Source organism: Patella vulgata, chromosome 9 (genome assembly GCF_932274485.2).
Source record: "Patella vulgata chromosome 9, xgPatVulg1.2, whole genome shotgun sequence".
Taxonomy (NCBI): Eukaryota; Metazoa; Mollusca; class Gastropoda; family Patellidae; genus Patella; species Patella vulgata.
In genome coordinates, this window is record NC_065887.2 from 4339097 (window position 1) to 4363466 (window position 24370).

General features: G+C 38.4%; 1 protein-coding gene and 1 long non-coding RNA gene across 3 annotated transcripts; one reads left to right on the plus strand and one right to left on the minus strand.

Moving 5' to 3' along the window:
• Positions 1 to 291: 291 nt before the first annotated feature.
• Positions 292 to 4021, plus strand: LOC126831612 (uncharacterized). 2 transcript variants are annotated; one of them, XR_008789345.1, is made up of 5 exons: positions 292 to 347; positions 1667 to 1729; positions 2126 to 2206; positions 3068 to 3127; positions 3831 to 4021. It is a non-coding gene; the product is annotated as an uncharacterized LOC126831612 (long non-coding RNA). The 2 variants fall into 2 exon arrangements; XR_007684216.2 differs by lacking the exon at positions 292 to 347 and having other exon boundaries at positions 1619 to 1729.
• Positions 4022 to 6392: 2371 nt separating this feature from the next.
• LOC126831571 (2-aminomuconic semialdehyde dehydrogenase) lies at positions 6393 to 24047 on the minus strand. The gene is made up of 10 exons (XM_050562141.2): positions 23838 to 24047; positions 16941 to 17141; positions 15611 to 15822; positions 13688 to 13854; positions 12214 to 12284; positions 11066 to 11170; positions 10141 to 10312; positions 8786 to 8899; positions 8416 to 8511; positions 6393 to 7133 (listed from the first exon to the last, which is right to left on the minus strand). The coding sequence occupies exons 1-10, from the start codon at positions 24002 to 24004 to the stop codon at positions 6987 to 6989; spliced, it is 1452 nt and encodes a 483-aa protein (XP_050418098.2). The 5' UTR covers positions 24005 to 24047; the 3' UTR covers positions 6393 to 6986.
• Between the last annotated feature and the right edge of the window lie 323 nt (positions 24048 to 24370).

Here is a 24370-nt window from a genome sequence, read left to right on the forward strand (position 1 = left end):
TTCGAACGACTAGACGGCTGTCCTTGTCGGTCCCTCCGTCCTGCTCCACTGAAAAGGAGGAAACCTGCGAAATGTCACCCATGAGTAGCTGTTCTTCCATAAGTATGTGTTATAGTTTATTGCTCTATCCAGTTACTAAATACCTCTAAGGGATTAGGTTAAAAGCGTTTAGGGAATTTCCGTATTGTGGTGTGGATATTATCATATAAAAGGGTCCCTTTCAGTTTGGTATGGCGTCCAGTTATAAACAATAAGTTCAATACAACTAAATTATATATATTTTTATATTTTAGATGGTTTTTGTGATGAAATCGAAAACGGCCTATACACCAGATGTCATGATAAGGGTATGTTTCATAATTATTTAGTTGAGTTACAATCAATAAAACCAGTTCTTCATTAGCCCAGTTCATGTTAGGAATTATAGGGTTAGATCTGGGCCTGACAATGACAGCTGTCTAGTCGTTCGGATGGGACGAAAAACTGAGGTCCTGTGTACACATTGGCGTGCACGTAAAAGATCCATTGGCAGTTGGAATTCGATATAAGAGTAGGCCGCAGCGCCGCTGCCCGGGCAAAATTTCCCTCATAGCACACTGTATGACGTATGCCCGTCTTCATTAGCCCAGGTTAGCAGTAGGATGTTAAACCTCATTTCATTTCATTTCATTTCTATTGGATAAGGCCAGCTTCAAGTTTGGTCAAAGGTCACGAGAAGTAAACAAGGCTAGCGCTAATGCGAACCCTAATCCCCATCCCTGGACCTAACCCTAACCCTAACAAACAATCTCGCCAATAATTACATGTCCTAACCTTATTTACATCTCAACGACCTTGACGAAGTGTTAACTTAATACATCACACTTTTATATGGGAGGGGGAATGGTTAGCGCGTGCGCGTTGTATCATAAGGTCTGTCATTGAGTCAATTGGCGTGGTTTCGATTACCCGGTTGCACATGACAAGGAGAACCGTAACCCTAGGACATAGGGAAAGGTCGCATTTTTGCTACTCCCCCCCCCCCCCCTCACACACACAGACCCAAACAAAATCTTTATGTACGCCCCTGATCTTGTTAAATAAACAAATGGTCAATTTGTCCACCGCCTGGTGTACTCGTATTTTCTGGAAAACCCGATATACAGTAATTATTTAATATCTGTGTACACTGGACTGTGGAGATCATGGTGGCTAAGTGGGTAAGACGCTGGCTCGCTAGCCTGGAGGTCGGGTGTTCGATCCCTGCATTGGCCGAGAAAGTTCATCCTGATTGTCCAGCGTGGTTCCCCCCTGTCAGTGATGCAGGACGGAGGGCCTGACAAGGACAGCTGACTAGTCGTTCGGATGGGACGAAAAACCGAGGTCCCGTGTACACATTGGCGTGCACGTAAAAGATCCCTTGGCAGTTGGAATTCGATATTAGAGTAGGCCGTAGCGCCGCTGCCCGGGCAAAATTTCCCTCATAGCACACTGTATGGCGTATGCCCGTCTTCATTAGCCCAGTTTAGGAGCAAAACAGTAGGACGCTAAACCCCATTTCATTTCATTTCATTTCATACTGGACTGTTATTATCAATAACAACACAAAGTAGTGACCTAATGTGAGAGAAAAAAGTTGCTGTTAATAAAGCATATTGAATTGTATGGTTTAATTTTATTGTTTCAGGTAAACGATGTGGAGATAACTTCTGTACTACGTTTAGTAAATGTGTAGATGGCACGTGCATGCGTAAGTATGATATTAATTATATGTTATCCATAACACGTCTCTATCTAGTACCAATACTGTTCTACTTGCTTCATTCGTATCTCAGTGACAGATACCTTATTCTTAGCAGTTTATACTTAATTTGTTCACAGAAGGAACACCTGGTGACACTTTCCTATATCCCAGTGATAGATACCTTGTGCTTAGTAGTGTATGCTTAAATTGTTTACAGAGGGAACACCTAGTGACACTATCCTATGCCAATCACGTTACCATTTTATCTTTTAAAGGAACACCTGGTGACACTATTGACCGGTGGATGATTGCTCGGATTGTGCACCTTGTCAACCAGACCATGTTAGCTTTATAACTTTTAAAAGAGGCACAGTTTTATATTGTAAATTATCTTTATTATAGCTATCAATGGCTGTGATGAACAGGATGAAGGTAATGATTGTACTGATGTTGGCGGCAAGTGTTCAAACGGTGTTTGTCACGGTAAATATAGAATATGATATATATTATGGTCAATTATACCAACCTGATGTATTTATATATATTATAAACAATGGGTCAATTATACCAACCCTGGCTATTTATATATATTATAGACAATGGGTCAATTATACCAACCCTGGCTATTTATATATATTATAGACAATGGGTCAATTATACCAACCCTGGCTATTTATATATATTATAGACAATGGGTCAATTATACCAACCCTGGCTATTTATATATATTAACGATAATATATCTAGAAATATGTAAATATAACTCGTTTCTGTTGCCATGTTGATGAATACATTACTTCAATATAATGACATTCCTGATATTCATAGTGTCATATATAATGATATTCCTGATATTCATAGTGTCATATATAATGATATTCCTGATATTCATAGTGTCATATATAATGATATATTCATGATATTCATAGTGTCATATATAATGATATTCCTGATATTCATAGTGTCATATATAATGATATTACTGATATTCATAGTGTCATATATAATGATATATTCATGATATTCATAGTGTCATATATAATGATATATTCATGATATTCATGGTGTCATATATAATGATATTCCTGATATTCATAGTGTCATATATAATGATATATTCATGATATTCATAGTGTCATATATAATGATATATTCATGATATCCATAGTGTCATATATAATGATATATTCATGATATTCATGGTGTCATATATAATGATATTCCTGATATTCATAGTGTCATATATAATGATATATTCATGATATTCATAGTGTCATATATAATGATATATTCATGATATTCATGGTGTCATATTATAATGATATATATTACTGATATTTATAGAACAATGTAAAGACGAAAAGAATTGCATGGGGTACCCTTGTGTTAAGGGATTTTGTGCAGGTAGATATTCATGATTCTATTGATATGTAAAGCAGAAAGAAACGACCTCTCCTCGTGTAAAGGGTACTATGGTGTAACCTGGGGTGTGTATTATAAGTTTACTCTCTGGCTACCTTGATGGAAACTGGAGAGTGTACCTTAAAGGGACAATAACACTCTTGCTGGCTTGAAAGCTCCAGAAAATAAATAATATCTCTATCTAAGTACTAGATGTTTAAGTGTCCTACCTGTTGTGTAAATTATCCATTACATCCTATTTTATTTGTTCAGAGGGTTCGAAAATATTTTTAAATCGAAGTTTCATTTGAAAAGGTTTACGTTAGACGTTTCAAACCATTATGTTGAATTTTTCAAAATTTTTACATAAGGTGTGTTAAGATGAAATTTGTATCATGAATTAATTGAAATATTCTAAAATAGTACAATTTGTTGACCAGAATAAAGATTGGGACATATTATTCAGTTACCACAAGAGTGGTATTGAGCCTTTAAGGTGTTCTAGTCGTCCACCGTGGTGTACTATAGGTTTATCCACTGTCTTTCTTTTAATCGGAGATTTCAAAATGGCGAACATAATGACCAAAATGTCAAAATATAGCACAAAGACTCTAATGATGTTTTGGTTTTTTTCTACAACTAGTGAAATATTGAAAGGATTATGATGTTTATTATTATTATAAACCATATTATGTTGTACTTTCAGAAGCCTATTGTGAAGAGTCGATTTGTTTTGGTTATAAATAACCTGTATCTCCTTAAACCAACAAGATACAAACAACTTCACCTGTATCTCTTTAAAGTAACCAGTTAAACCAACAACTACTATATATTTACCTGTATACCTTTAAATAGCTAGATACAAACAACTACAACTTCACCTGTACACCTTTAAAGTAGCTAGATACTAACAACTACAATATATTATTCTTTACTTCTTTAAACCAATAAGATATTAAAATATACCCAACATCGCAAATAAACAGACTATGTTTGTTGCTTGTTTGTTGTTTATTTTGTTTTATTGCTGTGTTTATCAGTCGCCCAAGTTGTTTTTCTTTAGCGTTTAAATAGTAAAATACCGAGATTAACAGAACATATTGCTGTGTTTATCAATCGCCTGGGTTGTCTTTTTATAGATTAGACATAGATAATCTCCAACTTTGTGTTTTTCAGTCGCCCTGGTTGTCTTTCTTTATCGTTTAGACAGTTAAATATGAATAGTTATTAATGGACTATATTCATGTCGCCTGTGACACAATCAAAACAGTCAACTATTGTAATATACCTTTTGCATGGTATTTAGTTAAAATGTTTCACTATGAAGGAACCATTTATCACACTTTGAAAATGAATGTACATGTAGAGAGAGAGAGAAATGGGGTTTAACGTCCACTCGACACAAACGAGGTCATTTCGGGACTAACATATGGTTTAATTTTATTTCAATAATTCGCTTGCGCGTAGGGGTCTTTAGCAGTGGGAGGAAACCGGAGGACCCTGAGAAAACCCGCGAGGTTGGACAGGCGACCCTACTCCTTGTCACGTACAACCGGGGATTCGAAACCACGCCAGTTGACTCAATGACAGGCTTTATGATACAGCGCGTACGTTCTAACCATTCGGCCATACTAAAAATATGTAACTATTCGTCGTACATGTCACCGTAACCAACCTGATAACTCGGTTATCCTTCCGCCTCAAAATCATAAATATTTACCAAAACCTGGCAGAAAATGTTAATTCAAACCCTCTTCGTCCATTCTAGACCACAAAATCAACAAAAATGGGCATGCAAAAGGGGAGAAAAGAGACAGAGCGAGAATTGCCGTAAATAGACGAACTACAATTTATGGTGGTCTGCCTCCCAATGCTCAACAAGATCTTTCTATTCTTAACGTATATTTTGAGTTTCGAGGAAAATCTGTGCCTTAAGACTGTCCACAGCAATAGTATAGTGTTGCCTGTTTTGCCAGTATTTGGAAAGGACCATTATAACAGGAAGTTTCCGTTCGGTTGTTCGTCCGAAATCAGTGATAATTGTGTAAAGAAGATATTTTTGAAGGGTTTTAAACATCAGGGGCAATAATCTATGAATTTACGATTCGATATAAACCCATCCGAGATCTTTTTCGTACAATCAGGGGCAATAATCCATGAATTTACGATCCGAGAGAGAGAGGGGGTTTAACATCCACTCGACACAAACCAGGTCATTTCGGAACTAACATATGGTTCAATTTTATTTTAATAATTCGCTTAGGCGTAGAGGTCTTTAGCAGTGGGGGGAAACCGGAGGACCCGGAGGAAATCCACGAGGTTGGACAGTGACCATATTCCTAGTAATGTACAACCAGGGAATCGAAACCAAGCCAATTGACAATGACAGGCCTTATGATACAACTTGCACGCGCTAACCATTCATCCATCCCCCAACCCCTATATAAAAGTGCGATGTAGTATTATAAAAAGAATGGTGATTTATTGGTGTTTATAATGAATGAATGAATAAAATATTGTTTAATTGCACGTCAGCACCAATAATTGGAATTTATATAATATAGAACGATGTTTTCATGTGTATTGTGACAAATCATTATAAAATAACGATGTGTATTAAAATCAATTTATTTAAAAATTTATACACTTTTTATAAGCCAATTTACAATATATACATAAATACAATCAGACAAATACAGTCTTTGTTATCTCCCCTTTAATGTTCCTGAATACAAGAGTTATCCCTCCTGGCATGTTACACACTGCGTCAACCAAAAATGAAACGAAATGAAATGAAATGGGGTTTAACGTCCTACTGTTCTGCTACTAACCTGGGCTAATGAAGACGGGCATACGCCATACAGTGTGCTATGAGGGACATTTGGCCCGGGCAGCGGCGCTATATCGAATTCCAACTGCCAAGGGATCTTTTACCATCAATCAAAACTATTCATAATACAATTCAGAAGTCCATAAAAACCCATAGCATTCACTGTAAAGTCGATATGATTTACTTATGAAGATAATCCTTGTACTAAAATAAATATATGTCAGGTGGCAGGCCAATATCGGTATCCACAGTGGTCTCATTCCGCTTTCCCCTAGGTTCATCCACAGGGAACAACGTATTCAAATTATCTGCCCTTGATGATTGATGGAGTAGAACGAAATGAGACCAATGGTGATACAGAGGTTGGATGGCAAGTAGGCTTTATGACGTCACTAATAAGTGATAATATTATACACCATTATTGACTGGGCTTGTGTATGACGCTACTTATACGTGATATAATATATACGCCATTATTGTTTGGGTTTGTGTATTCGGTGGTGGGTAGTCTATTATAACAATAGTAAATACACGTTGTACAGTCATTTACACACCTGTTAAATAAATGACTATTGTACAATATCTAATCACTTTCTGTACATTCTCAACACTAGCTTTGAATCATTGATCACTAGTGACATTTAATTACAAAAATCTTCATTCGGTTCTTAATGGAACCGTAACTATTGGTAACCATTTCTATAGATAGGGCTTATGGTAGAGGTCAGAGGTCAGTAGGTAGAGAGGTCATTGAGGTGAGGTGTTAGCTACAGATGGTGCAGGCCTTATTTGAAAGTATGTCAGCGAATTTAAAGCAAAAAAAAACAAACGACATGAAACGAACGCTTACTAGGACAACAAATTAACCGTGAATGATTGAAAACGATAAGATGATACTTGTAGAAACGTTGTGCTTTTAGAATAAAACCAGTGATTGTTTCCCATAAAAACTGTGTTCCATTAATGTGTTTCCCAATCGCTTAAAATGTCACTTAAAGATTAACCATGAGTGTTGTGAAGTTGAAAACTTTGCTATAATTGAAGACATATTGTTTTTTCTTCTGTGTAAAAATCAATGGAATCTTTTAATCCTTCCCTTCCAACACCCGATTCTTTTACTCCACCAAAAGGTAGGTTTAAATCTCGGACCAGCCAACAGTTGGCCCACACAGTTCCTACCTGTAAAATACAATGAATAAATGATTGGTGTAATGTCCAACAGGGTCAAAATACAATGGCTTAATGAAATGAAATGGTGTTTAACGTCCTATTGTTCTGCTCCGGCATACGCCATACAGTGTGCTATGAGGGGACATTTTGCTCGGACAGCGGCACTACGGCCCATATATCGAATTCCAATTGTCAAGGGATCTTTTACGTGCACGCCAATGGGTACACGGGACCTCGGTTTTTCGTCCCATCCGAACGACTAGACAGCTGTCCTTGTCGGGCCCTCCTTTCTGCATCACTGACAAGGGGCAACCACATTGGGAAATCTGGATGAACTTTCTCGGCCAATGCAGGGATCGAACACCCAACTTCCAGACTAGCGAGCCAGCGTCTTACCCACTTAGCCACCGTGACCCCCAAAATACAATGGCTTTATGAATGAATGAATGAATGAATGAATGGATGGTTTAATGTTCAATGTTTCTGCTCCAACGGGGTCAATGAAAACCAGCATACACCGTGCTATGCGAAACGTTTAGCCCAGGCAGCTATGGAATTCCAACTTTAAAGACGTCTTTTACGTGCACGCCAATGAAGACTGTTATACGTCATTAAGTGTGTGCTGTGATGGGAAGTTTGCCTAGACAGCAAACAGCAATTGAATTCCAACTTTCAAGAGTTCTTTTACGTAAACACCAAAGTGTAGGCTACAGGACACCTATGTATTTTTCTCGTCCCATCAAAACGATTAGACGCTGTTCCTTTCCAGGCCCTCTGCCCTGCACCACTGACAAGGGGGAACCACACCGTAAAATCCCATGGAGCTTTCTCGGCCATCACCGGGGTCGAACCAGAGACCACTAGGTTAGTGAGTCAGAGCCTTACTCACTTATTCACCGTGGCTTCATATTGATTAAATATAATAAAAAAGGCTTTTTTTTATCGACTTGCCAAATCGATTTGAATTTAATACAGATGTCGATTTCAAATTACTTTAAGTTCGTTAAATGCGCCTTTTAGCTGGAGTGGACATAGTTTAAAAAGCAGATTAGAGATGATTTTGCGATTTGTGGTAATCGCTTCGGAAATCGGTTTCGATAAATTTGTTGATTAGGGTAATCGATTTGATTGAATGCAGATCCCTTTAGCTAATCAGTGGTCGATACAAACGCATATAATAGTATTGATTTAATTTAATAATAATAACAATAATAATAATAGTAATAATAATAATAATAGTATACCTGTAGTTGATATTATAATAATAATAATAATAAATATAAAAGTATACCTGTAGCTGATGAGAAACACGATGAAGTCGTGAAACATCTTGAGTCCAAACTGTAGCACAAAGACCATATTTTACTTTATTAACTCTTTCTATAACCTGTGATTAACCAACAACAAATGATTATAACATGTCGGGAGAATAATGTCTATTAATATACATGTAATCATAATCTGTAAATTTCATGGATATCGGTTGATACTTGTGGTCTGGAGTCGGTCGTTCTGCATGAAATGTTTGGTAATCGGATACATCAAAAGCAGCTGATCGGAAGTGGTGGAAATTATGCCTATTCTGAGATATTATTATCATGACGTTTCATGGAAACCGGTCGATAATTGCGGTATTCCCCCCCACCCCCTATTATGTTTACCTCATCTTCATCATCAAATGGCACGACACAAACAACAGGACCAAATATTTCTTCCGTCATCAGTCGAGATTCATCACGAACATTCGTTATTACTGTTGGTCTCATAAAATAACCCTGCAACAAAATCACATGTCATCAGCAGACATTAATAATTACTGGGAAGAACGGGTTTAACCAGGGGAGTCGGGATGAGGATCCAAGGTGGAGACAGCATTATGTTAAATATCATATTTGATACAATTTCACCCATTTTTTTTGTTTTGTCAGACCTTGGCTTCTCCTGCCATGCATTCTGGATACTATAATGTGCACGAAGAGATCGGAAATTCCACAAACCTGACTGAGCTTTCCTTTGTGAACCATGCAATAATATTAACTAAGTATTATATTTATAAGACAAAAAGAAATGAAATGAAATGGGGTTTAACGGCCTACTGTTCTGCTTCTATCTAATGAAGACGGACATACGCCATACAGTGTGCTATGAGGGAAATTTTGCCCGGGCAGCGGCACTATCGCCTACTCTTATATCGAATTCCAACTGCCAAGGGATCTTTTACGTGCATTCCAATGTATACACAGGACCTCGGTTTTTCGTCTCATCCGAAGGACTAGACAGCAGTCCTTGTCAGGCCATCCGTCCTGCATCACCGACAAGGGGGAACCACGCCGGAAAATATTTATAAGACAAAATTTGCCTCTAATCAACCAACTAAAGAAGAGTACATCGCTTTTCTACATTCAAGCGCAGAGATAGACTCGCAAGTAGATAAAGACAAATTAGAAAAGTGGAAATTCCTTTTGAGTCACTAATCCCCCTCGAACTGTTGAGATTGTAAAGGTTACAAACATCATGAACAGATTGTAATGTTGAATGTGTCTTTAATGGCTTCTATTTTTATGTACTTGTATGTTAATATATATTACTGTATTATATTACGGTCAATAAATTAGTTTTTTTTTTTTAAAATACATGTAATTGTACCATAAATAAATTGAAAAAAAGAAAAAACACAAAGAAAAAAGACCATCTTGATCTACGAAACGAAATAGGGTTAGCGTCCTACTTGTTCGGCCCTATTGGCGATATGAAGCCATGCAGTGTAATATTGTCAGGTGTAAAGCGTTGTAGATCAAAAGTAAATAATGGCTTCTGTTGTTGATCAGAAGTTCTGATGGATAAAGAGACATCCAATTTGATTAAGATAAAGATCTATATTTCGTTTCGTTTTTTATACTTTCGATGGCCTACACGTGTAGTAAAGACAACTAAAACGACATTTTGAACTATAAAAACGAAACGAAATAGGATCTGTGTTTTAATCAGATTGAGAGACATCAGTTACACAGCTTACATTTTTCTTCTCGTCTGTTAAATTTAACCCATCAGACATATCACCACACAATACGTCGGCTTCCTCTTTCTCAGCCATTTTAACATAACCTTTGACCTTGTTTAAATGTTGATTGCTAATCAGTGCTCCAATTATAGCCGTTTCATCATACGGGTTACCAACAGTCAATTTCCTGTAACACAATAAACAACAATGAAATGATGTTTAAGGTTTTACTTGTCTACATCTAATGAAGAAGTGAATACACTATGCAGTGTACTAAGACGAAAATGGTATGGTCGAATGGTTAGCGCGTGAGCGCTGTATCATAAGGTCTGTCATTGAGTCAACTGGCATGGTTTCGATTCCACGGTTGTATGTGATAAGGAGTAGGGTCGCCTGTCCAACCTCGTGGGTTTTCTCGGGGGCCTATGGCTTCCTCCCACTGCTTAAGACCCCTACGCGCAAGCGAATTATTGAAATAAAATTGAACTATATGTTAGTCCCGAAATGACCTAGTTTGTGTCGAGTGGACGTTGAACCCCATCTTTCTCTCTCTCTCTCTCTCTCTCTCTCTCTCTCTCTTTCTCTCCCTCTCTGTTGGCCAATACAATACGAAGGTTAAGGACCCCTCTCTCTCTCTCCCTCTCTCTCTCTGTTCGATTTCTAACTATCAAGGGTTCATTTTCGTGCTCGACAACCCAACGTGTTATCCGAAGGACTATACACCGTTCCATCCCGTCCACGTCCCGCAAACACAAAATAACCAGGAGCTACAACTTGTAACTTCTGAGTTGCGTGTGACGGAGGTAGTCGAGCGGTACGACACACTGGCATCTTGGCTACAACCTCGACAGAAACACAACTGTACGTGCAAATTGTTCTACATTGCACATTTAACAATTCAAATGAAGTTTACCATAACTCATTCAACATTTAAACTTACCTGGTGGCTTGAACAAATAATTCCAGAAAATGGGGGAAAAGTTGACGCTGCACAAAGATTCTACTGGTACATAGACATATTTCACCTTGATTCATGAACGACGACCTGACAAAACATAAACGCGTCTAGAATCAAACAAGACGAAATAAAATGATGCACCAACCGATTCAATGAAGACGGGTAAACATGGACATTCTATTATCGAGAGCAGGGGGTGTCAAACATGCAGCCCGCGGGCCAGATCCGACCCGTCAAGGGCTTGAATGTGGCCCGTGGAACAGATTTCAACACAATGACGTGTCGATAATTGTTAGAAACTATTTTTTATTGTTTTCCGGTTTCAGTAAAACTCTGAATTATGTACTGTATTTCATAGATATCTAAGTTGTATGTAATACAAGAGAACGTTGTGTTCAATATTACATCTTGGTAATTTGGAAACCAGTCTAAAAAAATTACCCGTGTCAAGGACGTTTGGCTTTGTTTTTAGAAATCAGTGAAGTTCAAAGACGTTTGACTTTGTTTTTTAGAATATTTGTATATCTCCGGCCCACGTGATGTTAAACTTTAGTTGATGTGGTCCCTGAATGTAAATGAGTTTGGCCCCCCTGATTTAGAGTCATCCAAAGGATTCTAAATGGGTACCGACGCTTGGTAATTAAATATCTGGATTCATGAAATGAAGTATCTATGGGCACCGAAGCACCGGCAGTCATCAAGTGGACAAATGTTTTATAGTTAATCATCTAAAGTCACCTATCTATGGGCCCCAAAGCACAGTCAGTTATCAGGGGACTGTCTACGGGCACCGAACACAGTCATCAAGAGGAGTAACCCGCAGTAAGTAAATATCTGAAGTCATCTAGTGAACTATCCATGGACACCAAAGCGCAGCCAGTGATCGGGATCAATGGCCAGTGATTGGGATCGATGGGCGCCAAAATACAGTCGTCACGTGGAGTAAGCGAGAAAAAAAAAACATCACGTGACTATCTATGGGCATCTGAACATAAATCTAAACATCTGATTTCATCTACAGGAAATACATCCCCATCGTGAATCGTCCGGTTACTTCATGGGGAGCAGATATGTTAGCAATATTACAAGATAAGTCGACAAAATACAAAACAACAAATTCAATAACTCACTTGATACACTGTGAAACACATTTATCCAATTCAGCATCTTTAAAGACTACGGCGGCATTCTTCCCACCTAACTAAAATCATTACAATTAAAATAATGAATGAATGAAATATGGTTTTATGGCACGTCAGCTCCAACCGGGCTATCAATTAAAATATAAAAAAATCTTGATCAGTTCTTTACCAGTGAGAGGGGGGGGGTGTCAACGGTTAATCAGCTATATCTGTAACCAAATGGTTAGTCTGATAGATCTGTAACTCAATGGTTAGTGTGCTAGATCTGAAACTCAAGGGTTAGAGTGCTAGATCTGTTACTCCATGGTTATGGAGCTAGATTTGTAACTCCGTGCTTAAATGACAATATTGGTGTCAGTCATTATTACATATGTGATAGAACTGGTTAAATACATTCCAAATATAATTTTAACACAAAGATCATTGCTACGGGAGATGTGTAACAAGCACGTGAAGAAACGGGAAGTGACGCCAAACATGACAAACACGAGTTATCCTTCTATATAACTGATTGAATTAACGAGCGATAACAGACAAACGATCGAATTTCATTTCACTGATAATTCCGTTGAAGTTGAAAAGTTATTATATGGGACGGTGAGAGGGTATCTCACAATTCAAAAATAGAATTGGCTGTCAGTAGATAAAAGATAACGAACAAATTAGAAAAAGCCCGTGCATTACCATGTTTTTATTAAGAACAGAATGAATAATAACGGGGGAATGCACGGGATTTTTCTATTTTTCTCGTTTTCCCGTATCTATTGACAGCCAATTCTATTTTTGAATTGTCAGATATCCTCTCACCGTCTCATATAATAACTTTTCATCTTCAACTGAATTATCAGTGAAATGAAATTCGATCGCGTGTCTTTTATCGCTCGTTAATTCAATCAGTTATATAGAAGGATAACTCGTGTTTGTTATGTTTGGCGTCACTTCCCGTTTCTTCACGTGCTTGTTACACATCTCCCGTAGCAATGATCTCTGTGTTAAAATTATATTTGGGATGTATTTAACCAGTTCTATCCCATATTTTATAATGACTGACACCAATATTGTCCTTTAATGTGCTAGATCTGTAACTTCATGGTAAAGTGCTAGATTTATATCCGCGCGGTTATTGTGTTGGATAAGAGACACCTGTAGACAAGGAAAACAACAAAGACATTATACAAAATAAACCATAAATATAAAATTATGTCAATGAATCGGGGTGTCGGTCGGGAGCGTCCACTGAGCTGTACAGTCATGTGTCTGTATTATTCAGGCTTCACTGATTTACAAGAAATAATTTGGCCGATGATCTTGACGGTGGTCGTCTCCTGAATCGAGCGACTTTCAGGGTCGGACGAAAGACTTGAAATATTACACGACATTACATTCCTGGGATTACATACAAACCTGTGCCCTTAGGACATTCAACAACAATGCCGTCAACCCTGAACCATTAATTCCTTACCTCAAGTGACAATTTCTTGCAATGTTTGGAGGCGGACATGCGCACTTTTTCAGCTGTGACGGTTCCCCCAGTAAAGGATATTAGAGGAACATCAGCGTGCGAGACCAGGGCTTCGCCAGCTTTATGACCAAAACCAAACACCATGTTAACTACTCCTGGGGGAAATCCTAAAAAAGGTGAAAACAAAACTTTCAAGTTGTGATTATTGAATCAATGAAGGATATCTGGAACGTTGATAAGGTTCATCAGGACAAGCACCATTCCCTGTGGGCTTCCGGGTTGAGCATTAAAAAAGCAAAAAGAGTCGAAATGGGACAAATATTGATTGATGTTAGAACTTCCTAGAAAATTCTGAATATTATATAACGACGTGGTTGCTTAGTTATTGTCACTAATTAGCCGATATTACATTGTCATAACAACGTCGGTTACTATCGCATATTTGTCTGGCAAAGTCCACGTACTGTTTGTGTTACAGTACGTCCTCGCTGTTGTATATTGCCTACTCTAGTACGCGAGTGAAGGGTCCTGGCTGTATAATCCCAACTCTAGTACGCCAGTGAAGGGTCCTGGCTGTTGTATATTGCCTACTCTAGTCCGCCAGCGAAGGGTCCATTTTACAGCGTCTATCTATTTGAGATATGTAGAACCAGAAACTGCGTGATGCAATCCAGCAACCCTTGAGCGTTTTTCAGATATGTAAATAGCAAAATCCAGTTTATTGACTACAGCGCGGTGATGTGTCTACGTTATGTTTGTTACACTACGGTATTGCTTTTGTATATTCCCTTAGTTAATTCCACATGCTATTCACTGATCTGTGTTTGTGCAGTGATGCACCCAGTCTGACTACCCTAGAAACCAGAATTCGTGCATTCAGTGGTAGAAATTAAAGATAACAATTCAAGAAGTGAGTATTGATCTTCTCAACCTAAATGTCGATCAATTAGTGGATCAATAAGCAACCATCCAATATACATCATCTCCGTGTGGACGTGACGCTAGTATAATCTACCTACCCATAGGGTAGATAGCGAGGTGGTCCTTCAGAAGGACCATACTAACCAATACTGCATCGTGCGGAATTCCTGGACAGATCCCAACAATTGCTTTAAAGAAAACTTTGTTCACTTTTTCTGCCTTTCTGTAAATTGAAAAAAACTTATAAAATATGCTAACATGGACTAGACGTTAGATTGGCTACTAAACAACTCTGAATATATCCTGATAGGACCTATCAATGGATTAGTGGGGCACGGTGGCTCAGTGAGTAAGACGTTGTTCGATCCCTGCGTTGACGGACAAAATTTATCGGGAATTGTCGGGTGTGGTTGCCTTTTGTTAGCGGTGCCTTATAATCACTGTGTATAGGTCAGTGTTTTTGAAGTTTTGGTTTCAGACTTGGACACTGAGTCACCGTGGCTCCCGCGGTGGACAGACAGACGGGCGGGAGTCGACGACAATATAATTATGACCACATGAACAATAAAAAACGCCTAATCCACGTTAGCTCTACAAAGAAACGGAATGGTGTTAAACAAAAGCGAGACAGAGTTTTCCAATACGAGATCTTTATTTTTATGAAACAGAATTTTGGATGAAAGTTCGGTTCACCTTAGATATTGTTATTTTCTGATTAGGAAGAGAAAAGTTAGAAGGCTGGTAGTATCACTAATATTAATGGAGAGAAAAAAAAACGGTTTTGTCTTACTATCATTCAGGTCCGGGTCCTCACCAAGATCGATAACTCTGAAAATTTAACATCTTATCTCCCATTCGTGCATCGGAGTCCACCCATAACTAAAACGTCAGAATTTGGCCTCAGTTGGATTACAGACATCCGATCACAAAACGTCAGAATCAGAGTTGGAAATTCAAAGTTACCAAAACGGCTTTAGACTCGGACCCATTAGACGTACGTACCTGCTTCATTAAAAAGTTCACATAATTTGTAAGCTGTGACTGAGGTCATCTCACTGGGCTTAGCAACGACTGTGTTACCAGCAGCTATGGCGGGAGCCAGCTTGAATGTCAATAGGTATAGTGGTAGGTTCCAAGGGGAGATAAGTCCTGCTACTCCAACCGGATGTTTGATGGTATAGTTGATCGCCCCAGCTTTCTCTAAAACTGTTGAACTAAATAACAAATGAATAACAAGATAGTCTGAATGGCTTGCAATTACCGATGACTGTAAATGATATAGATTTATTTCCGAGCCAGCAATATATGATTTTAAACTGCATATTTCCTATTTACACTATAACGTATAAAACATTTTTAATGTTAAGAAGTTGTCTGATTTAATTTCAGCCAATAAAAGGTGTTTCAGATAGGGGCAAATCATTTGAACATGTATAAGAGCAGAATAAAATGTTTGATGTGAAATAACATCTAATATCATCTTGACTAATGATTTAACAATACTGAGTCATGGCTGTTGGTCAATAAGTTCCGAGGTTAGTATTAGGAATGGGATGCCAGGGGATGTGTTAACGGTAATTGAAGATCTTTGTGTGCGTATAACGCTAATTTTGGTGCAAGTGTTTTTGTAATTGAAGACTGTAGTGTAAGCGTACCAGCAATTGAAGATCTTCGTGTTACGGTAATTAAAGATCTTAGAGTACGTGTAACGGTAAATTTGATGTAAGTGTTTTAGTAATTGAAGATCTTAGCGTAAGTGTAAAAGGGTAATTTTTGTGTAAGTGTAAAAAGGTAATTTTAGTGTAAGTGTAAAAAGGTAATTTTAGTGTAAGTGTAAAGGGTATTTTTAGTGTAAGTGTAAAGGGTAATTTTAGTGTAAGTGTAAAAAGCATTTTTAGTGTTAGTGTAAAGGGTAATTTTAGTGTAAGTGTAAAGGGTATTTTTAGTGTTAGTGTAAAGGGTAATTTTAGTGTAACGGTAAAGGGTAATTTTAGTGTAAGTGTAAAAGGGTAATTTTAGTGTAAGTGTAAAAGGGTAATTTTAGTGTAAGGGTTAATGGTAATTTTAGTGTAAGGGTAAAGGGTAATTTTAGTGTAGGTGTAAAGGGTAATTTTAGTGTAAGGGTAAAGGGTAATTTTAGTGTAAGGGTAAAGGGTAATTTTTGTGTACGGGTAATTTTAGTGTAAGGGTAATTGTAGTGTAAGTGTAAAGGGTCATTTTAGTGTAACGGTACAGGGTAATTTTAGTGTAACGGTAAAGGGTAATTTTAGTGTAAGTGTAACGGTAAAGGGTAATTTTAGTGTAAGTGTAATTTAAGTGCAAGTGTGCCTACCTGTTCAAATCGTGTAAAATAGCAGAAGCAAAAAATCTCAAGTTATAAATAGCTCTTGGTATATCTATTAATCTGGCTAGTCGGAGTGGTTTCCCTTGATCACGTGCTTCCATTTCTGCAAATTTTTCCAGGTCCTTTTCTAGCAGGTCTGCTACTTTGTTGATTAATCTGGACCGTTCTTCTCGAGGTGTGCTGGACCATCTGTCACAAATATAATCATTACACATAAAAATGAGATAGTTCCTTTAGGAACTGTCTCTGAGCGGACGATGTCCACTGACAGTTCCTATCAGGCCCTATATAGCCGCAATATGAAAATACCGCTCTTCCCCTCCTCTGTTCTAAGGCTATTTTGGAATCCTTACCTACTATTTTTCACCTTTATTCTAATTTATTCGCCAAAGGAATCATTTCTTGCCACAGCCGACATACATTTATAATGATTCAACACTATTTTTAAGTAGAATTCTGCGATTAAAAACATACACAAAATACGTTTGATCTGACGGCCATTGCGAGACCCGGGCATGCGCAAACCGCATGTTTATTTCATCGCTAAAAGCTACTTGAAAATTGTTTCCTCCCATTGCTAAAGACCCCTACGCTCAAGCGAATTATTGAAATAAAATTTAACCATATGTTAACCCCGAAGCCACTAGTTTGTGTCAAGTAGACGTTACCCCCCCCCCCCTCCCTCTCTATCTCTTTAAACTATTATAGAGAGAACTGTCAGCTCTTTATCTAAATCTTACATACTGCGTCTTTAGTGTCGTTATCTTAAAGTAAATTCTAACCGAGATCCACATACACTTAAATCTAGTTCTATTTTCTAATCTAGGCATGTTGTTTCACAAACATGTGCTAAGCTTTGAAAGGCGACATATGTTGACGAAGGTTTGGTCAAACACTGTATTCCATTTTGATTTGAAATCAAAGGGTGTTATTGTGTTTTATCTGGTTTAAATAAACACACAAACAAGATAAGATAATCGTGATGTGAACTGATCGGGATGGTTCTACAGATATTACAACACTCTAGAATGATTCGTCAATCTTTAATACCGGAAACGTACAATAATAAATATATCTACATACACATATAGGACCGCCGATAAACGACTAGTGTCTAGTGACGTTAGCTCGCTACCCTGGAGGTCCCGTGTTTCATCCCTACTTTGGCCGAGAAAGTTAATCGGGATTTTCTGGCGTGCCCCCGCCCCCTCCCTTTGTCAGTGATGCAAGGCGTAAAGGTCTTGCAAGGGACAGCGTATAGTCGTTCGGGTGGGACGAAGAACCGCGGTCCCGTGTACACATTGGCGTGCACGTAAAAGATCCCATGAAATTCGATGTAAGAGTAGACCGTTGCGTCCCTGTCCGGGCATGATTTCCCTCATAGCACACTGCATGGCGTATGACCGTCTTCATTAGCCCACCTAATGATACTTAGTCGGATACACCTAAAAGACAATATTGGTGTCAGTCATTATAAAATATGTGATAGAGCTCGTTAAATACATCCCAAATATAATTTTAACACGAGATCATTGCTACAGGAGACTTGTAACAAGCACGTGACGTGAAGAAACGGGAAGTGACGTCAAACATGACAAACATGAGTTGTCCTTCTATATAACTGACTGAAGTAACGAGCGGTAATAGACTAACGATCGAATTTCATTTCACTGATAATTCCGTTGAAGATGAAAAGTTGTTACATGAGACGATGAGAGGATATCTGACAATTCAAAAAAAGAACCCTAGATAAAAGATAACGAACAAATTAGAAAAAGTCCGTGCATTACCATGTTTTTATTAAGAACAGAATGAATAAAAACGGGGGAATGCACGGGATTTTTCTACTTTTTCTCGTGTCCCTTATATAGTGACAGCCAATTCTATTTCTGAATTGTGAGATACTCTCTCACCGTCCCATATAATAACTTTTCAACTTCAACGGAATTATCAGTGAAATGAAATTCGATCGTTTGTCTGTTACCGCTCGTTACTTCAGTATGTTATATAGAAGGACAACTCGTGTTTGTCATGTTTGACGTCACTTCCCGTTTCTTCACGTGCTTGTTACAAGTCTCCCGTAGCAATGTCTGTGTTAAAATTATATTTGGAATGTATTTAACCAGTTCTATCACATATGTAATAATGACTGACACCAATATTCTCCTTCAATCGGGGGGGGGGGGGGGTGATGGCTGAATGGTTAGCGTGCGCGCGCTGTATCATAAAGTCTGTCATTGAGTCGACTGGCGTGGTTTCGAATGCCCGGTTGTACGTGGCAAGGAGTAGGGTCGCCTGTCCAACCTCGTGGGTTTTCTCCGGGTCCTCCGGTTACCTCCCACCGCTAAAGACCCCTACGCGCAAGCAAATTATGTAAATACAATTAAACCATATGTTAGTCTCGAAATGACTTAGTTTGTGTCGAGTGGACGTTAAACCCCATTTCTCTCTTCGCTTCAATCGATGTTGATATCGCAGATAAATGACGTGTCAATGTACAACCACATCTTTAGATGGATTACTTTTAATCATTTGTCGAAATCAAGGTTTGACATGAACAAGCATTGATGTAATAATTGATAACATAAGAAATAAAACAATTCACAGATTAATTATACGATTGACATGTACATCAGACACGCCATATTGACAGTTACTTCCTGTCTATAAAATAAACTGTACGAGATTATACTTAAACATGCATTATGCAGGAGCTAAATCTGATTATTGCAAGTCTTAATTTAGGCTTCAGATGTTATAGAAATCATAAATTAGAGCTTTATTTAAACAAGAAGACCAAAATCAACTCTGTAGACCCACGGATGGCTCGGCTACAGCCCGGATTTAAATAGGATTTCACTAATTGATTAAATCAAATAAGGGGTAACCTGATGAAAATTCGCAATAATTTCATGTCGCAATTATGTTTCACCACCCCAACTCGCAATAATTTCATGTCGCAATAATTTCATGTTTTACAGTAATCAACTCTCGATGCCACCTGATGGGTCCGATTTTCATTAAATTTGAATCCGATCTGCAGTTCAACTGCCATTCAATGACCGTTCATGGTTAACCGTAAAAAAATGTATAATCGAGACTTTATTATCGTAACAACGGTAACAATGACAATCGGGTCTACAGTGTTTCGGGTCTTGGGTTGGAGTAATTCCCAAGAAACGCCATTTTCCAACATGTTCCATATCAATTGTTGACAGGAGTGAATTTCAGTCAATGCTAAATAATGAATAAAGTTCTTCTTCTATTAGTGTTTAACGTCCGCTTCCACCGTTTGTGACATCGGAAACAAGTTGTCTTATTTTATTATTATTATTATTATTATTACAGCATATTTATAGTGTGTCCTTTCATATAACATGTTAAGGGGCACAAAGTGACAATGTAATCATAAATAAACAACAAGATTATGGACATGTTAATGATTGTATACAGAATCAGTTAAAAGCCTGATTAAATAAATCTGTTTTAAAAGAATATAGAGATGTACAACACCTGAAACTAAATGGTAGATTATTTCATAAAACAGGCGCTTGATAACTAAAAGAGCGCTGAAGAGACTAGTTGAACAGTTTTGGGCGTAAACCCACATACGTACTCACACCAGGAATCGAAAGCTCGACCGCGATCCAGAGGTGACCGGCCATCTACAGCTCGAAGTGCGACACTGTATAGACCACCACTAGGCCATCCCAACACAGGTTACATCTAATTGATAAGGCCAACTTCAAGTTTAGTCAAAGGTCACGAGATGTAAACTGGGCTAGCGCTAATCCCAACCCTAACCCTGGACCTAGTCCTAACGTTTACCCTAATCCTAACAAACAATCTCGCCAACAATCACGTGCCCTAACCTTGACGAAAATTGAGGTGGCCTTAACAAATAGATTTAGCCTCCCAACACCCCATAATGAATAGACCCAATCAATCAATGAATCCATCTGCTGAATCTCTCGCAAACATCACTGTTTCACTGTATAATCCACGTCAAAATGTACTCGTTAAATAAAATAAAGGGGATGATTTAATTCGTGAATGTCCGCTCACACCGGGAGGCGACATCGCAGATAAAAAAAAAACTAGTAAGACAAAGGAAGAGGAACGATTTAGTAAAACTAAATGAGAATTTAACAAATCAGTTAAAGGGGGCGCGGGGGGGGGGGGGAGATTTCACATTGTTTGAAGCTCTCTGAACTGTCGAATTCAAGGGGAAGAACTTAACAATGACTATTTTTAAAAGTTAAAGTTTTTTTTTTTATGTTCACCGTTTAGTATAATCTTTTAAATCATCTCCACGATTAGTCACCTATTTCATGTGCGTTGTTGTGTCACTAATGTTAAATACACACCTGTAAGGTGATACACCAATGTAATATATAGGTGACACATCAATATATAGGCCAATAGGCCAATTATACCTGCAAGGTATACAACAATATATAGGCCTATTACGCTTACAAGGTGATACAAACAATATATAGGCCTTGTATACCTGCATGGTGACTCAATAATATATAGGCCTATTATAGCGAAACACGAACAGAAATGAGGTTTCACGTCCAGGCGACACAAACTACGTCATTTCAATTTTATTTCAATTTCAATAATACGAATGCGCGTAGGGGTCGTTAGCCGGGGGGAGGGCCCAGAAACCCCACGGGCTTGAACAGGTGACACTATTCCTTGTCACGTACAAGTATTGTATCCAAACGACGCCAATTATGACTTGTCTTAATGACAATCCCTGACAGGCATAGTAATAATAAACCCTTGTTCAGCAGGTTTATATCTCTCACCATTTACCTAAATTTAAAAATTGTGGATTCTATTTTTAGCCCGGGGGGGGGGGGGGATAACGTTTTTCCCCAAACAAATTGCAAAAGAAACCAATGCAGTTTATACATATGCCAGAAAACATCATACTCAAATTTGGCCGAAATTAACATAACTCAATATGGCGGTCTTCAGGAAGTTTCGGAGAGCGATATCTAGTAACTTTAAAAAAAAAAAGTAGTTATAGATAAAGGCGAAGTGTGCCGAAAAAACGAATTTGAAGAGAAAAAAAAAACAAAAGATGTATTTTTGATATGGACAACTAATGGCAGCCAAATTTGATAATAAAAAGGCTTTTTTTCATATATTGTGGTTTTCGATGTCTGAATTTAAAGATAATTTCAAAAATCTAACAAAGTAGCAATTCAAAATGGACTCAAAAATGGCGGATTTTAAGTCAACCGTCATTCTGTCCTGATGGATATGACTTATTTATATGGTTATCGGTGTCGCGGAGTTCAATTCTGATCTCAAAAATCAATTTGTGCATGAGCTAGAAACACCAGGACATACTATAGAAAACATAGATTTATAGCCAGTTTTTCAAAAGAAATTTCGCCCAGGAGAGGGGAGAACCACAACGGGTCCCCATAGAGGTCAGGTCCAGGAGCCTTTCGACCCAATAGTAAACACGAGTTCATTTCTGTATGTTATTCATTTCACGACACATTCTTGCAATTGCCCCGGTAATACTGTTTTTTACCAGGAATGGACACTGTGATACCCAGGAACAGGCCAATCTTTGCTCCGTGAGGGCAACGACGGGGTTCTATCTAATCAGGCTCGGAATTTCTTTTGAAAAAAACTGACTGTATATGGCGCTTTCTGAAATGAAATGAAATGGAGTTTAACGTCCTACTGTTCTGCTCCTAACCTGGGCTAATGAAGACGGGCATACGCCATACAGTGTGCTATGAGGGAAATTTTGCCCGGACAGCGGCACCACGGCCTACGCTTATATCGAATTCCAACTGCCAAGGGATCTTTTACGTGCACGCCAATGTGTACACGGGACCTCGGTTTTTCGTCCCATCCGAACGACTAGACAGCTTTCCTTGTCAGCCCCTCCGTCCTGCATCACTGACAAGACAAGGGAGAACCACGCCGGAAAATCTGGATGAACTTTCTCGGCCAATGCAGGGATCGAACACCCGACCTCCAGGCTAGCGAGCTAGCGTCTTACCCACTTAGCCACGTGATCCTAGAGTATATCCTGGAGGTTTTAGCTTATGCATTGCATATCTCTTAACAATTAATCAAAAACGACGTAAATTGGTGACTACGTAGGAACATTAACTAGTTTAGGAACCCCCGAAACTACCATCAGGGCCGTAACTAGCTCAGAGCAACGAGGGGGCGGGAAGTGTTCTCAGGGGTGCTGTAAAATTGACAATGTATATTTATGGGGGGGGGGGACATTTTTGCAGTTACGGGCCTGACTACCATACTCCTTTTCAGCCCATCACTGAACAGGAAGGGGAAAGATAGGTTGTTAAAACGTGTTTCAAATTCTCGCATTACATGATTACTAAAATTATCAGTAAAAATACCCCATATAAAATGATAAGTTGTATATTATTTTAACGTCAATATAATAAACAATGTTTCCGTTTTATCAATGAATAATTTATAAGTGTAGAAACAAAGTGTAGTGACTAACACATGGTTCAATTTTATTTCAATAAGTTGCTTGCGCGTAGGGGTCTTTAGCAGTGGGAGGAAACTGGAGGACCCGGAGAAAACCCACGAGGTTGGACAGGTGACCCTACTCCTTGTCGACACGTACAACCGGGGAGTCAAAACCACGCCAGCTGACTCAATGACAGACTTTATAATACAGCGCCCACGCGCTAACCATTCGGCTATCCAACCCATCACTAAAAACGGAGAAAATTACTTTTGATGTTAATTTACACATTTAAACTTTTAACATCAATAATGTGCAGTGGGTCAAATTTTAAGCGTCTCTACCAGTTTCAGGGGTTGCATACTCCCGCGTATATGCATAGGGGACTATACGGAAGCTATACATACCCTTTGAATGCCGCCTTAGCGCTCGCCACTGCAAGTTCGATCTCCTTCTCGCCACTGTCAGGAATTGACGCCCATACTTCACCCGTGGACGGTTCATAACTATCTATATGTGATTCGCTCGGTACAAATTTACCGTTTATAAAGTTCTCGACTTCTAGTACTATCATCTTCGTGGGTAGGCCTATTAAATTGTTACTTGTGAAGCAGACGTGTGTTGTTTACAGTATGTATAAACTATATGGGTCAATCCGGGTTCAAGGCCGATCTCTTGTTTTTTTTATTGGCTGATATTTTAGTATGAAGGGGGCGTGGCTTCAAGACCTACATGTACTACTACTATAGTTGATCATAGATATAAAAAAAGATAAAGGAACTGTTTACACAATTAGCCATATTGTTTTATTTTCTATTTTACCGACAGGAAAAGCCAAGGTGTGGTTATAAAACAGACTATTATTGTCTGTAACGGATTTACTCATTCGTTATCCCACCTGTTACATAAGAGTATTTTTGCACCTAGTTTGTGTTATGTC

Excerpts from the sequence above, each read along its gene's own strand:
- LOC126831571 (XM_050562141.2), bottom strand. The coding sequence starts at position 24,004 with ATGATAGTACTAGAAGTCGAGAACTTTATAAACGGTAAATTTGTACCG. Across the intron at positions 13,855-15,610 it reads TGAACTTTTTAATGAAGCAG|GATTTCCCCCAGGAGTAGTT; the intron begins GTACGTACGTCT and ends CACCTTTTTTAG. Across the intron at positions 8,900-10,140 it reads TAACAGACGAGAAGAAAAAT|GGTTATTTTATGAGACCAAC; the intron begins GTAAGCTGTGTA and ends ATTTTGTTGCAG.